General features: G+C 41.5%; 1 protein-coding gene across 7 annotated transcripts in view; it reads right to left on the bottom strand.

Moving 5' to 3' along the window:
- The window catches only part of ARHGEF6 (Rac/Cdc42 guanine nucleotide exchange factor 6), a 116,183-nt gene that overhangs the window by 71,966 nt on the left and 28,304 nt on the right, over positions 1-15,913 (bottom strand). For all 7 annotated transcript variants that reach the window (XM_043897862.1, XM_043897861.1, XM_043897860.1 and 4 more), the window contains 3 exons: positions 12,951-13,035; positions 10,625-10,749; positions 8,833-9,034 (listed from right to left, as the gene is read on the bottom strand). In XM_043897862.1, the coding sequence (XP_043753797.1) occupies positions 8,833-9,034; positions 10,625-10,749; positions 12,951-13,035 (412 nt within the window). The remainder of the gene's footprint in view (positions 1-8,832; positions 9,035-10,624; positions 10,750-12,950; positions 13,036-15,913) is intronic.

Below are 15,913 nucleotides of genomic sequence, written 5' to 3' on the forward strand. Positions count from 1 at the left end.
ACTTTGTTGTACACCTGAAATTAACACAATATTGTAAATTAATCACACTTCAATAAAAAAATTATAGTGAAAAAAATTTTAATAAAATAGTCAAACTCTAGCAAGACTGACAGAGGAAAAAAGAGAGAAGACACATACTGTCTATATGAGAAGTGAAATATGGGATACCACTACAGACTCTAGAGATACCAAAAATATAATAAATAGTATGAACAACTCAAAACACATAAATTTGATAATTAGGTGTGAAATGGAGCAATTTCTCAGAAAACCAAAACTACCACAGTTCACCCAATATTAAATACACCATTTGAAGAACCTTATAACTATTGTGGAAATTGAATTTATAAATTTAAAACTTTGGAATAAATGAAATATCCAGGCCCACATGGTCCTAATGGGGAGTTCTACCAAATATTTAAGGAAGAAGCCATATCAATTCTTCTCAATCTTTTCCAGAAAATAAAAGAATTCATTTTATAAAGTTCACTATTACACTGACACCAAAACCAGACAAAGACAGTACAAAAAATAAAACTGCAGACCCATATCCCTCATGAATTTCGATGAAAAAACCTTAACAAAGTATCAGTAAATAGAATTCAGCAATATTTTATAAGAACTTTATACCATGGAATTCATCCCATAGATACAAGTTGGTTAAATATTCAAAAATCAATAGATGAAACCCATGTTAGTAATAGTCTAAAAAGAAAAATCACATGATAATATCAACGGATGCAGAAAAAGCACAGGGCAAAATTCAACACCCATTCAACAAAAACTTCCAGAAAGAAATAGGAATAAAGAACTTCTCCAACTCAATAAAGAGCATCTACAAAAACCTTACAGCTAGCATCTTACCTAATGGAGAAAAACCTATGGCTGAATGCATTCTGAACCCCAAGATCAGGAACAAGGCAAGGATGCCTGCTCTCACTCAGCGTCGTGCTGGAAGGTCTGGATGTCCCTGCAGTCTTGGTGCAGAATGGGGAATCAACCCCGAGAGAAGAAGGAAAACAGATTTGGAAGGACAACCTTGGAAAGTCTTTAAAAATGTAGCCTTTGCAAACAACCGGCCCCATGAAAAAATTCAAGGGGTGGATGCAAAGAGAAAAACACCAGAACTAGGTTTCAGTGACAGTTCTTGCCTCTTGTTCCTCCTTTGCCCTCTAACCCCCAGCCCGCCATGTTCCTCCTTTGCCCTCTAACCCCCAGCCCACCACTGCCTACTCTTATCACGTGTGGTCTTAGCTGAAACCCACTCTCAGCGAGACACGCAGAGAAGGAATGAATACGTGGAGGTTCAGAAGAGACAAGTTCAGTCCCTGGGGGTGGTTCCAAGTGACAGAAGGGGGGTCAATTTTCCCTCCCCAAAATGTCTCTTTGGCACGTGGATTATATTGAGCTGAAAACAATCAAGGCTCTAAAGACTCAAGAAATCTTTCTTTTTGCCTCCCCCTTAGATGCCTAGAGAATTTAGGTAGAGGGCCTGTTCCCAGAACAGAGCTATCAGCAGAGACATCTGCAAAGAACATGAGCTGGGGGTGGTGGGGACAACTCTTGGAGATCAGAGTCCACTCTGTGTTCCATGGTCTCTGCAAGGCCCAGCAAACATTTATTTGCCAAACATTTGCTTTTCCATCTCTATGTCAATTGCCTTCCTCCCCTTTGAAGTCTCAAACCACTACCCCCAACACCCTCTTTTATCTTTAGCTGAAGATGGTATTTAAGGTGAACGTTTCACCATTTTGGCAACTTACTCAGTTCCCCTGGGTCTCTCCCACGTAGACATATTATTAAAAATTTTTTGTGATTTTCACTTGCTGATCTGTCTCTTATCAATTTCAAAAGAACCTAGAAGGGTAGAGGAAAACTTCTTCCTCCCCAATATAACCTAACCAGAACTAATATGAAAATATAAACCTTTTAGGCGGTGTTTCTAAGGCCATTAAAAAACTGGTCAATTCAACTCAATCAACAAAAAAGAAATCAATGTAGTGAAGAATTCAAATGGGTTATTTAGCATAACTCAAACAACAACAGTGTCACACAGGTATAGACATTAAGTAACCTTCCTAGGGCATTATGCTAAGTGAAATAAATCAGAGAAAGACAAATACTATACTGTACAATATGACGTATACATGGAATCTAAAAAATAAAACAAACTAGTAAGTATAACAAGAAAGAAGCAAACTCACTGATACAGAAAACAAACTACTGGTGACCAGTGGGGAGAGGGTAGGGGAAGGGGCAATATAGGGATAGGTGAGTAACAGGTACAAACTATTAGGTATAAAATAAGCTACAAGGATATACTGTACAACATGAGGAATACAGCAAATATTTTATGATAACTATAAATGGAGTATAACCCTTAAATATTGTGATCACTATATTGTATAATTTATATAATACTATACAACTGGGTACAACTGGGGCTTCCCTTGTAGCTCAGCCGGTAAAGAGTCTGCCTGCAATTCAGGAGACCTGGGTTCAATCCCTGGGTCAGGAAGATCCCCTGGAGAAGGAAATGGCAACCCACTCCAGTATTCTTGCCTAGAGAATCCCATGGACAGAGGAGCCTGGTGGGTTACAGTCCATGGGGTTGCAAAGGGTTGGACATGACTTAGCGACTAAACAATAGTAACAAGTATTTCAATAAAAAAAATGTTACAACTGTTAGGAAAAAAAGAAATCATCCTTATTCCTATGTAATGATCCTTTTCTCATTAACTCTCCATTCATTCCTCTCCCTCGCTAAGGTATAGATTCCTATGCCTATTGGCGGTGAAAAGTCAAAAAGAAATCTAGTGATAACTGGTTTTCTCTGGATGTGAAGGATCTGTGTGATACACCCTGGGGATTAAAACAGGAAGTCTAAATATAAAGCCCAATCATGGTTTTGGATTAGAATAAATAGGAAGAGTCATTTCTTAATCTGCCTTAATACAAATTTAATTAGCCATCTACCTAATCCCCTCATTTGACATCTATATTTACCTGCAAAGAAGAAGTTTTAGAAGGATTTATTGACCCCTTAACTGAATCAGCTGAAGAAAACAGAACTTGCTTAAAATATCTGCTCCAATCATATTTGCCTCAATAGGCAGGGAAATTTTAATGCAAAGTCCTGATAAAACCTTCACCCTTTCTTGGTAACAAAGACAAAAATTTTAAGGGGAGATATAACCTACTGTGTTACTGAGATATAACTTACTGTGATGTAGTGACAAACATGATTTTGGTGTGTAAACAACAAGGTCATTTACAAGTTACCACTAATTTTGAAGAAAAAGACTGAAAACAGGATAAATCGCTAATTTTCTTATTTATAATATATCTGAGTTAAATGAAATGATGGAGAAAAAAGAGCTTCTGTAGTTTATATAATGACTAAGTTACTCATACATGTACTTTTCAAGAAGTAAGATCCTTGAAAAAAATATTTTTTCCTCAAAATGGGGTTTATTTTTCTCATGTGACAAGAAATTGAAAGGTGGCCAGCAGGACTGGTAACAAGAGCTTCCTAATGTCACCTGTGTCTGAGTTCTGTCATTCTCGCAGAGAGGCTTTTGTTATCATGGTCACAAAAAGCTATTCTATCTTCAGCCTTAAACTCATGTTGAAAGATGTGTGTGTGTGTGTAAAATATTACACTCAAATATTCTATTTCTCAACTTTCTACAGTATTAGAGTGGTGGTTCTGTAAGTCCTCAGAAATCAACCTCCTCCTGAAGAGAGGAAGAAACTGTCTCCAGGGCTTTGGCCATAATTATCTCTAGGCAAAAGTTACAGAGGATTTCTCAAACTTAAAAATCCATTCCCCAAGGGCAAACTTAGCAGAGCATGAAGTGCTCTTATCAGTGGAACAAAACTCTGCACAGCTCTCCACCGCGGAGCCAGCAGAGCCATCTGCAGGCTGAGGGTTGCCTGGGACTGGAGTTCCTTTGTTTGATTTCTAAGACAAAAGAACCTGTAGCATCAGCCTGAATTGCAGGCTACCATGAATGAGTATTCCAGAATTCCTGACTCTTCCAGTGATCTCTGTGTTACACATCTGACCCAACAGTAAGCAGGTAGAGATCACAGAAGTCCTCTGTTCCATGCCTGATTCAACTTTATAAAGGACCCAGAAGTTGTATAGCAGAGGGGTTGAAAACTCCAAATTGAAGGTTTCGTTTCTTTGAGCTACACATTTAATCTAGAAATCATTTTTAAAGACTCTTTAAAGATAAATGTTCTTTCCTAAGTGGTCACATCACTATGGATTTTATGGAAAGACATTCCAAAGTTGACAAGTATCTTCTAAGAGTTAGTCACTCAGTCGTGTCCGACTCTTTGCGACCCCTGGACTATAGCCCACCAGGCTCCTCTGTCCACGGAATTCTCCAGGCAGAGCATACTGGAGTGGGTAGCCATTCCGTTCTCCAGGGGATAAAACAGAATAACATTGAATTTATATTGTCCCTCAGCAGCATTCTAAGTAGATTGTGGCCTTCTTACTGTTTTGTACAGAAAGATTTGGGTGGCAAAGGATTCAAGTCGGCAAAGAGCTGATACCTACCTTCCCAACAAGATGTTTGCATTACACCAAGTTAATCTCCTCCACAGTCCCTTAAACACTCTCCACTTGAACTACCACAGATCTTTCATGGTTTTCATTCTCCCCAAACAATCACTACAACTTATATTGTTGTCCTCTCTCTTTTGGACCTATCCACACGGCCTCCGTGTCTTTGAGGGTTCAGCTCAAGTCCTATCTCCTCCAGGAAGCCTCTCCCAACCTCTCCAGTCACAGTGCACTCTGTCCACTGATGATCTGCTATCTATTTGACACTTCATCATCCACCACTTTGTAGTGTCCATTGGCAGTTTAATCTCCAGCTCTTACCTCTCTCCCATGCTCTAAATTCATCCTGCCAACCTGCTAGAAATCTTCAGAATGATAACCTGCTGGCGCCTCCACTCAACATGTCCAAAACAACTCATCATCTTCCAGTGCCAATCAGCCCCAATACACACACACACACACACACACGCACACACACAACCTCCTATCTTCTCTGTTAAGGGAGTTCAGTATGTACCAAACATTCCCTATGTCTAAAGCACTACATTAGGCACTATGGACACAGAAAGATATACAAATTTGAATAATTTCCGTTTGACCTCCTTGTCAGGATGAGCTGGGTACCTCTCTTCTGCGCACCATTCTCCAGACTACCTTGTATTTAGAACTTATCATTCAATATGCTAATAAGATCATCTCCTCACAAGACTATGAACACCACGAGGGCAAGAGGCATGCCTCAGGTTTCTGTGCCTCACTGGTGCCCTCATCATAGAACTGATATCCTACTCCTGGCAAATAAACCTTTGCTGCCCAGCTAGGTGGATGACACTGCATGCCCTTAAGGAGCTCACCATCAACCTGGACCCCTAGACTTGGCATTATGTTCACCTCTTCCCTTTCCTCATAGCTAATCACCAGCAAGTTTTCTTGATTCTGTTTTCACAGTATCTACTGTATCCATCCACTTTCTCTTCTTCTCCACGGTCATCAAAGTCGATTGCTCGGGCCTCAGCAGTCGTCTTTACTGCTTTCCCCACATCCTCCTTGATTATCCCCACCACTTCCTTGCCATCCAGCCCCAACATCACCACTAGAAAGATTTCTCTAAACCACATGCAATCCCCGGCTTGCAGCTTGTCACTGACAGCCTTCTTAAAGTAGCTCCAGTCACACCCCTTCTCTTCACTCACCTGACCCTCAACCCAAATCCTCCTACCACTCACTCCATGCTTCCCTACTTCCCAGCTTTAACTTAGTAACTGCTTCTATCCTCTGCCCATCAGAAGCCTCTTTTCATCATTCAAGACCCAAGTCAAGTGCTTCCTTCCTCTTGGGTTACTGTTAATCAAATAATTTCTTTACTTTTCCAACCACTTTGTACATATAACTTTGTGTGCCTCTGTCCTAATCTGTCATGTACACACCTATCCTGACTACTAGACTGCAAAGTCCTTGGGGGCAGAGTCCATGAGGACAGGTTATTACAACTCCCTCCCCACCAAGTGGGCTTCCCTGGTAGCTTAGTTGGTAAAAAGAATCCACCTGCAATGCAGGAGACCCACGTTCAATTCCTGGGTCAGGAAGATCCCCTGGAGAAGGGATAGGCTACCCACTCCAGTATTCTTGGGCTTCCCTGGTGGTTCAGATGGTAAAGAATCTGCCTGCAATGCAGGAGACCTGGGTTCAATCCCTGGGTTGGGAAGATCCCCTGGAGGTGGGCATAGAAACCCACTCCAGTATTCTTGCCCAGAGAATACTCATGGACAGAGGAGCGTGGTGGGCTACAGTCCGGGGTTGCAAAGAGTCAGACACGACTGAGTGGGTAAGAACAGCACAGCCCCACCCAGTACCCAGGAAATACTCAACGAACAAGCTGAACAGAATTGAATGACCTGCCCCACAACATTCATTCATTTTACTAATATTTACTGAGCCAAACCAACAGAAAAAACATCTCTGCCCTTGTGGCACTTATATGCTAATGGTATAATACAGATGGAAAATGAAATAAATAAGTAAATATACACTGTTAGAAATAAACGGTAAAAAAAAAAAAAAAACCTACAAAAGAGAAAGGGGACAAGAGTAGAGGGAACAGGGTCCGATTTCCCTCTGGGTGACCGGATAAGATGATACTTCGAAGCCAACAAGGGAGCAAAGACCTGAAGTAGGTAAGGGTGGAGGGACATCAGGTGAGGCAGGAACCTGTCTGGAACAGGCAACCAGGAGGCCCACGTGGCTGAAGTGGGACAAGTGAGGGGGAGAGAGGTCAGAAAGAAGGTCAGAGGGGACCACCAGAGGCCAAATCCCAGAGGCCATGTAGACTATTGGGATGACCTTGACCTTCACTGTTTTTGAGATGGGAGCCATTACAGTACTCAAGTTACATTTTAAAAGGATCATTTTAAAAGTACCCTCTCAATCATTTTAATAGTGCTCAAGGTACATTTTAAAAGTACCCTCTGGCTACTGAGTTTAAATTACACTATAGGAGTGACAAGGACAGGGGCAGGGATGCCAGTTAAGAAGCTACTGCAATAAACTAGGTGGGAAGTGGTCCATACTCTTCCAGTCCTAGGCATTCCCTGATGGGCAGGCCTCCTGACCCCAGTTAGCCAGACCTATTCTTGACAGCTGGAAAAGAGTTTCTAAGGGTTAGGTTCCCCGGGTGCTCAAACAAGAGCCAGAGCTTGCCAAGTGCATCCTTAACTGAGTTGTAAACCAAAGAGAGTTTAGGAAAAACTCAAAGAGAAGGGGTCCAAGACCAGGACCAACAGCTCAGGGTTGTTGGTTCACAAGGGAGGAGCCAGACTATATGCTACAAGGCATCTCAGTAAGGGACACGATAAGTAGTGTGGCATGCTGTCTGTTTGCTACCTACATCCCCTCAACAATGCTTGGGATTCCCAGGCCAGGCCAGGAAGCAAGCGCTGTTCCTTTTACTTTTCTGATGAAGGCATTGAATCAGTGAACAAAGTTAGGGTGAATTTGTCAAATTATTTAGAGATTCTAACAATCAGATTATTCACATTGAAAGATATAAAAGGGGTAAAAATCGGCTGTGAAAATCATCAAAACCAAGGAAATTCCAGGCAAAGCCCATGAAAATACTTCAGGGCTCAACAGAAACTCCTTGATTCCCAGTACTAAAAGATACTAAGACATTTGCACACACATATAATTATAAATCTGTTAGTAAATACTCATTCCATTAAAGGAAATGCTCCACCTTCACCCAACACACAACACAGAAAAGCATGAAGCTAAATTTTAGCTCAAATACTTTAGGGAAAAGCTCCTAACAGTGGTTATCTGGAGGAGGAGATGAGAGGGGAACTTTTATTATCTCCATTATCTCTTTTGATAAGTTTTAACTTATAGTGAGCCTATAATCTTATTAAATAATAGTATTAATTTTGAGGTATTAAAAAAGCAAAAAAGACATTGACCAAAGGAAAAAACATACCAAGGAGCTAACTACTCAAAAGGAGCCCCTGGGTAAAGAGTCTTGAAGCATGAAGAGCTATAATAATGTGAATAACTGAACCTTATTTTATCTGTATTATGACATTTTTATAATGCTAGGGATTTTTGTTGGTTTTGTAATATAAGCAAGATTTCATTTTTTGAAGAATAAAAGGCAAGTAAGTTACCTAAGAAAGTTCTAGAATGATTACTGATGAGTGATTAGATTGCATTTCTCTGGGTATCATCATGATAAAGGGTAAACGGTTAGCAGTGTGCAATGAGTTTAAGGGCAATCTTATTCAGAATCAAAGTGGCCAGACAGCTTCCTGCAGCCTTGTGATTGTTATTTCTCCTACATATCTCTGAGACATTTAGACTTAAGTCTGCTCAAAGAGCTTAGGGCTAAAAAAGGAAGTGAGCACATGGCCTCTCTTATTATTGTATTCTGCCATCATCAGTGATTCTTGGAGTAGCAGGAAGGACTTTGTACATGGACTACATGGGCTAGAATTAGTAGCAGAAGGGGACATAGTTAAGGTGGAACAGTTGTTTAAGCTTTGAATTCTTTTGCTTTTTTAGTTTTTTGCCGCCTTGATGTAATCTAAATACAACTTGGCTTCAAAATATCTAATCACAGATTTTTTTCCCCCAGTTCTGTGCTAGTCTTTTTTACATATACCAGTACAAACAATTCTGTGAACCAATGAAAACTGCAAGATTTTCCATCCAAAGACCAAGAAAATAGAAGAGTCAGAGTCAAAAAAGCTTTGAAAAGATTGACTTACCACTGGATTTAATTTCTCGGACATAATTACTAGGGAACCAGCCCGTTCTCCCATTTAATGTGCCTTCCCACCAGCCTCCTTCTTCAACTCTAGTGACGTAAATGATGTCCCCTTTACAGACAGACAGCTCATCTTCATTAGTCTGCTTAAAGTTGAATCTTGCCTTTACTATCAACTGGTGACTTCCATTTTCCGTCATCTCCTGGAGAAATAAAAGTCACACCAGATTAGGTACTCATCTCAACGAGGCTGGGGCAGAAATTCTATGAATTTAGACAAATAAAGTAGGGTGACCAAGGATAAAACCCCAGATCTATCTCAGTCTTGAATCTTTAACTTAGGAATGGGCCTAACATAGGTAGGCCTTGCAGGGGCACAGGCAGTGAGAAGGGGACTAATAAAGCCCTCAAAATTGTAGGCAAACTTTTGCATTTGTGAGAATGCCTATTTTGAAGGGGGTCATGCCTTCACTTCCTTGTCCCCCACCAGTTATCTAAAGATACTACTTTTATTTTTTTTGGCCACACCACTCAGCTTGTGGGGATCTTAGTTTCCCAACCAAGAATCAAACCCAGGCTCCCCGCAATGGAAGCATGGAGTCCTAATCACTGAACTGCCAGGGAATTCCTGAAAGATACTTATTTAAATGAGCTAGGAAACAAAGTAGATTAATAAACTATCCCACTCTGCCTGTACCCAACACCCAGACAAAGTCTTACATAATTACATGACCAAGATTAGGTACTAAACTCCTCTCATAAAATCTGCCTCCCACCTCCCAATTACTAAGAATATCTTAAATTGGCTAAGGCTTAGTCATATGCAAAGATCAAATATCCCATAGTTTCCCAAGTCAGGAGCTCTTAACCTGTCACAGGTCCCTGAGAAGATGATAGCACAATGTGCCTTTACCCAAAACAGAGACTAGTAAGTTCAGGGAGAAGATTTTGCATACAGTTTGAGGGGGCCCAAGGGGTATGGAACCATACAGTGTTCATCAGCTTCTGAAAGGGATCTCTGATCTCAAAAGGTTAAGTGCTTTGGAAGTAATTAAAGTACTTTGGAACTAATAGCTCCTGATGGCTTAAAGCAAGTGGGTGGATTTTGACAAGGAATAAAGGTCTTAAAAGAGCAGAAGCTAGGGTGCTTCCTTCCAAAAGAAAGCTCCCATTAAGACCAAATGCAATGATAACTGAGCCATCCCAATACAGGAGCTCCTCTCGAGCTCAATAGGAATGCAAAGAGAAAGAGAAAATGGCAGTGATGCTGATGAGAACAAGTAATATATATTGATTGCCTGCACTGTGCCAGGCGCTATTTAGTTCTCTAATAAGCTGAGGGCAGGGGGCGGGGGTTACGGGGAAATAACAGCAAACTTCCCTCAGGAAGTCGGACTAAGAGCTGACATTTGCATAGGGTTCTCAGTTGCTCAATTCTAGAAAGGGATGGGCTTCCCTGGTGGCTCAGACAGTCAAGAATCTGCCTGCAATGCAAGAGACCTGGGTTTCAATCCCTGGGTCAGGAAGATTCCCTGGAGAAGGGAATGGCTACCCACTCCAGTAGAAAGGGATAGAACTTTGAGGCTTCAACTCTGACTTTCTGACTCTGTGGCCCACATGCCTTTGATGTGTTCCCTTGGGCCAGCCTGAATTGGGGTGAGGTTCCAAATTCATTTTATCACAACCGCCAAACCAACAGGATGGTATCTCACCACCTATGGAGATGTAACAGAGATAGCCATCAAATTTTATGGATTTAAAAACAGGCCAGGGGAATTGGGGACCATACTTACCACTGGCTTTGACTGCCTTTGCAGTCCTGGAGCTGTGCTAGAAACTGCTCCCTGTGGGTTTGTCTGAGAACTATTAGCAGCGCTAAGAGAAGAGGAACGTCCACATGGCCTTTCTGAGAGCTGATCTGTGAAAAGAGGAAAAGGCACTGTAAAGAGAGCCCCTTGTGTCAGAAAAACGTCTCCAGCAAAATATTATCTTTCACGGGACATTATCAAAGGCAATCTGACCAGACTTCTAACTGTTCCATGATGAACATGCTGAGCTTGTTTCATCCCCCCTCCCCTCCCTTGCAGTGGCCAACTTCTCTTTCTTAACCTTACTGGCCATTGTTCTCCAGTAGAATGAAAAACAGCAACACAACCACATTTTCTCTTAACCCATTTATCTACAACTCTTTGCTCTTGAACCCGTTGCAACAGTATGCCCTGTGATCCCCAGCAGAACTATATTGGGTACCGAACAGCTGTCTGTGGCTCTTATTACTTTGAAATATTTTAAATTTCTTGCTTTGTTTTTTGGCCCATAACTGAGTGGTTCTTTTCTTCCTCACATGGAGCAGTCTATGTGGCACAAATAATGTCAAATCTCCCTTGTGCCTGGGGGATGGGAGAAAGAGAATGGGAGAGAATGTGTGTCTGGGAAAGATGCAGTCTTGATACTAGAATCTTTTTTTTAACTCAAACTCAAGAGTCTTTTCCTTGAAACCATGTGAAATTCGATCAGCCCAGCGCTGAGTTGGGTGTTTTCAGAATGCCCAGAGCATACTAAACGGAGGAGTTGGCTCCCTGACAAATTCAAATGAGAGTTCTTTTCCTCTCCATTTATTTTTAAAAGATATAAACTGCAAAAGTCTAAAGCCCAAACAATCCCTAGGCGACAAGCTCAGTATCCAAGTAATTTCCTTGATGCTGTGGGTTTTAACTTTCACCTCCTTGTATTTTATAAATATCTGTGGCAAGGGAAGAGACTGTAAAACTTGCTAGGAGAGTTTGGCAAAGGAACATATAATTTGTATGGCATAATGTTAGAATTATACGATCCTCCCTGCCCAGAACTGGATAGTTGTCATGTGTGTTAAATATAGTTACTTGAATTAGCTGTACTTTCTGCTATACGCCTTGCAATAGCGCCAAAGCATTTTCTTCCAGAAAGCAAAAGAACAACTTCAGAGAAGTATTTTTACATTTATTGCTATTATATACAGCTCTTTTGACTAAAACTGTAATTACTTGATAGCTTCCTAGATGCTCCAGCCTCTTTGGCACTTGATTATATTGTCTGTTTTTGTTCTGTAATTGTTTCACGTGGGTAAGTCGAGTCTCCCTAAATAGATGGTAATTTTCTCCAGGGCGGGGACCACGTCTTACACTTCTTTTGTAGCACCTGGTGGTGCTGGGCACACAGTGTGTTGACTTTCCAGTATTTTGAGCAGCAAGACCCAAGGTGGAGCATCGGGGCTCTAGAGTCAGTGAGATGTGGGTCTGAATCCCAGATCTGCTGCTTACTTTCTACTCGAGCCACTATGGGCCTGACCTTCTTTATCTGTAATATGGACCTAATACTGACACCTATTCCACCTACTCCCAGGCTTGTTTCAAAGACTGAATGAGACTACTGATGGCTCTTAGGACAGCCATGACCCGTGGTAAGGGCTCAACGCATTTTAACTATGGTTATTACTGTCCTGCTCTCAGTAAGATACTGTAGCATGGAAGGAAAGAAGCTATCCTTTAAGGTTATCATCTTTGGTTCACATGTACTAGGATTTACATATATTTCATTCTGCCAATGTGATGGGTACTAAACACTTAAATAAATGATATTCTTTTCTCTCACTATGAACCTGAGGTTTCATTTCCAGTGCAAGGTTACTGAAGGGTTCCTTAACATGGACAAAGACATACTGAAAATTATGATTTTCAGAGACAAAAAATATGAATATAAACAGAGACAAAAAAATATGTCTCTGGCGGGGAAAGGGAAGTAACGGCTGCATTTTGTAAACTTTATGAAAAAAGGAACTGATCTTTTTCCTTTTAATTTTCTGCCTTGTTATACTCAGGGGCCTATTTGATAGCTTTGAATGAAATTGCTTCTTGATTCTTATTATATTAAGGGCATTAGAAAAACATCTGTAATAGTTATGTTGAAATCCTAAAGTATGACGAATTAAAGCATCTGGCACCCATGGGGTTCTTTTAAGGGGAAGAGAGAAATCTGTCCCAAGGGCACAGTTGTGGCCATAGTCGGATCCTAGAGGAATCAGAGACACGTGAACCCAAACATGTTACCCAGAACCCCCCACCCATCTCAAGCCCCACTTACCTTCTGTTGCTTTGTTGACAGCTAAAAGAGTGTTCAGAACCTTGGAGAAATTGACCCCTGCATAAAGGTCATCAGGATCAAATATCTATGAGAAAGGAAATTGAAACTGTTAAGACACTGTAAGTATTCAACTCAACAAACCAAACTATCAGAAGGCCACTTCCTCCAGCTCTCAGGGGAAAATAATGTAAAAGCCAAGACCCAAACCTCTGTATACCTTTGGGAAAAAATGAAAGCGGCAGCAAAGCCGCCTAATGACATGTGGCAGCCATCAGTGAGTCAGAGAGAAGCAGTAATGGGAAATGAGAACTACGCCGAGTGCAGGGCCCACCAGGAAATGCACAGACCTGCTCTTCTGACCTGAACCCATCAATACTCTCGGCCCAGTTACCGGAAACCCTGTGCTGGGTTACAGTCAGTGCCCATCACCTACCGAAGGAGGGGGAGCCTTTGTGACACCCTTTCCTCAGTACAGTTTATTCACTGTTCTCAGCCAGGCACTGTCAGCAGTGCCTTCCTCTCTTCTGCCCCTCCTCACTGCAGCCACCCACTGGGTCCCAACTTCACACTGCCCAAACTTCCTGCCTAGGCCTGCCTCTTGCTCCCAGCCTCAGTGCCCAGTTTCTGCCGCTTGACCTTGCCCCTCTCAGCTCATCTTCATGGATCTGACCCTTGGCCAGTCTGAGCCTCTAGGTTCTTCCTGGCCTTAGATAACTTTTCCGGATATGACCTCTGGCCTTCCTGGTATTGCTCAACTGCTGGCAGCAAAACACTGAAGAAATACAATATTTCACTTGGCCAGTTGCAACCATCATTCTGATATCCCACTGTCCCTAGGGAAGATACCAAGCAGTTACTGTTTTAAAGACAACTGTTCATTTAAAAGTGTATTCAATATCTTGTAATAACCTATCATGGAAGTGAATCTGAAAAGGAATAGATCTATAGATGTATAAGTGAATCACTTTGCTGTACATCTGAAACATTGTAGATCAACTATATTTTAGTAAAAAATAATTTCACAAATTTAAGAATAAAATTTCAAATGCATTCAATGTATTAAAGTGTATGGAGATGTCTTCTAGTTTCATAAATGTGTATTTGAAACTAGAAGTCTGCTCAAGGACAGGCTCAACCTACTAATCTGCCAGTCAATGATACAGATCTATATGTGTTTTAGTGGCTAAGTCTTATCCGACCCTTGTGACCCCATGGACTATAGCCTGCCAGGTTCCTCTGTGCATGGGATATCCCAAGCAAGAATACTGGAGTGGGTTGCCATTTCTTTCTCCAGGGGATCTTCCCAACCCAGGGATCAAACCCACATCTCCTTCATTGGCAGGCAGATTCTTTACCACTGAGCCACCTGGATTCCCAGATCTATATATACATATCTATTGTGCGGTGCCATGCTGTGCTCAGTTGTATCTGACTCTTGCTACCCAATGGACTGTGGCCCACCACACTCCTCTGTCCATTTCCAAGGCAAAAATACTGGAGTGGGTTGCCATTTCCTTCTCCAGGGATCTTCCTGACCCAGGGATCGAACCCACATCTCCTGCATTGGCAGGTAGATTCTTTACTACTAGCACCACCCTCCAATGCTTAACCAGATGCCCACTTTCTGGATGGAAATACACCTTCTTAAAACATTTGGTTCCAGGATGTCAAGAAGTTTGCATCCTTTTTTCCCCCAGTGTGGTGATGGGAATAAAATGTACCTTTTCGTGTGGGGCATGGTTGGTAATGAGCCTAAGATTCTGAAGGATCTGTCTTCCCATCAGGTAGAGACATTTGTTCCATTTCTAATCTGCATGTTTTCTGGGAGCTATGTCAAGATCCAATTTTATCTTCTTTGTGTACATATTCTTTAAGACCTAAAATCTGTTTCTTGAGTGAAAATATATAGTATCCATTTTTTTCCCACATTTGGGAGGGAGGCCGTCAGTGTAAACAATATATGCAAATGTGGGCCTCTTCTGAGACTCACAAGTCTATTTAATCAATGAACGTTTTGCATTCAAACTTAAAATGACTGACGAGCCCAATCACATCTAAAAATGAGATCCTAATATACTTCTAGCAAAGGGGAGATGTCAATATTACTAAAGAGTTAAAGGACACTACAATCCAAATATGTTCCTGAATGCTACAATCTAAAATGCAAAGGTTTCCAGGAATAAATGGATAGGCATTCTGTTTTAGTTTGCCAAGATCTGAGTGAACAAGATGCAGCAGACCCTAGAGAGACTATCAAGTAACCCATGGGATTCCAGACTTATTGCATCTCCCTTAGAAGTGATATCAATGGGAAAGTGTTAATAACATGTATGCCAAAATGGTAACAAAGCAAAAAACTCCTAGTGGGAGTGTAAGCATGTGTATGCATGTGGATGTGTGTATTGGGTAGATGTGGTGGAGATTAGTAGTGTCTAAAATAATAAACGGATGTAAATATTAGAAGAAAAAGGCCGAGAACTGTTATTAAAAAAAAACATCCACCTTTCTTTTGAGGTTGCTCCTTATTCAGGTTAATTGACCTCCTACAGGCGACCACACTGGCAATATTCACTTGTATTAGTCGTTGTTTAGTTGCTCAGTCATGTCCAACTCTTTGCAACCCCATGAACTGCAGCCTGCCAGGCTCCTCTGTCCATGGGATTTTCCAGGCAAGAATACTGGAGTGGGTTGGCATTTCCTTCTCCAGGGATCTTTCCGACCCAGGGATCGAATCCACATCTCCTGCATTGGCAGGCGGAGTCTTTACCACTGAGCCACCAGGGAAGCCCATTTGTGTTGGTACTTGGCTGAATTTGAGAATAAAGACACTGATCAGAAAATGAAACATGCATCAGCAAGAGGCACTGCATCTGCTTGAGGGAAGTTGCCTGCACTATACACAGTTCCCTTTTTTAGAAAACCTCAATACACTAGAATTTACCCACAGATGCTGTTCTGAAGCA

This window comes from Cervus elaphus, chromosome X, assembly GCF_910594005.1.
Source record: "Cervus elaphus chromosome X, mCerEla1.1, whole genome shotgun sequence".
Taxonomy (NCBI): domain Eukaryota; kingdom Metazoa; phylum Chordata; class Mammalia; order Artiodactyla; family Cervidae; genus Cervus; species Cervus elaphus.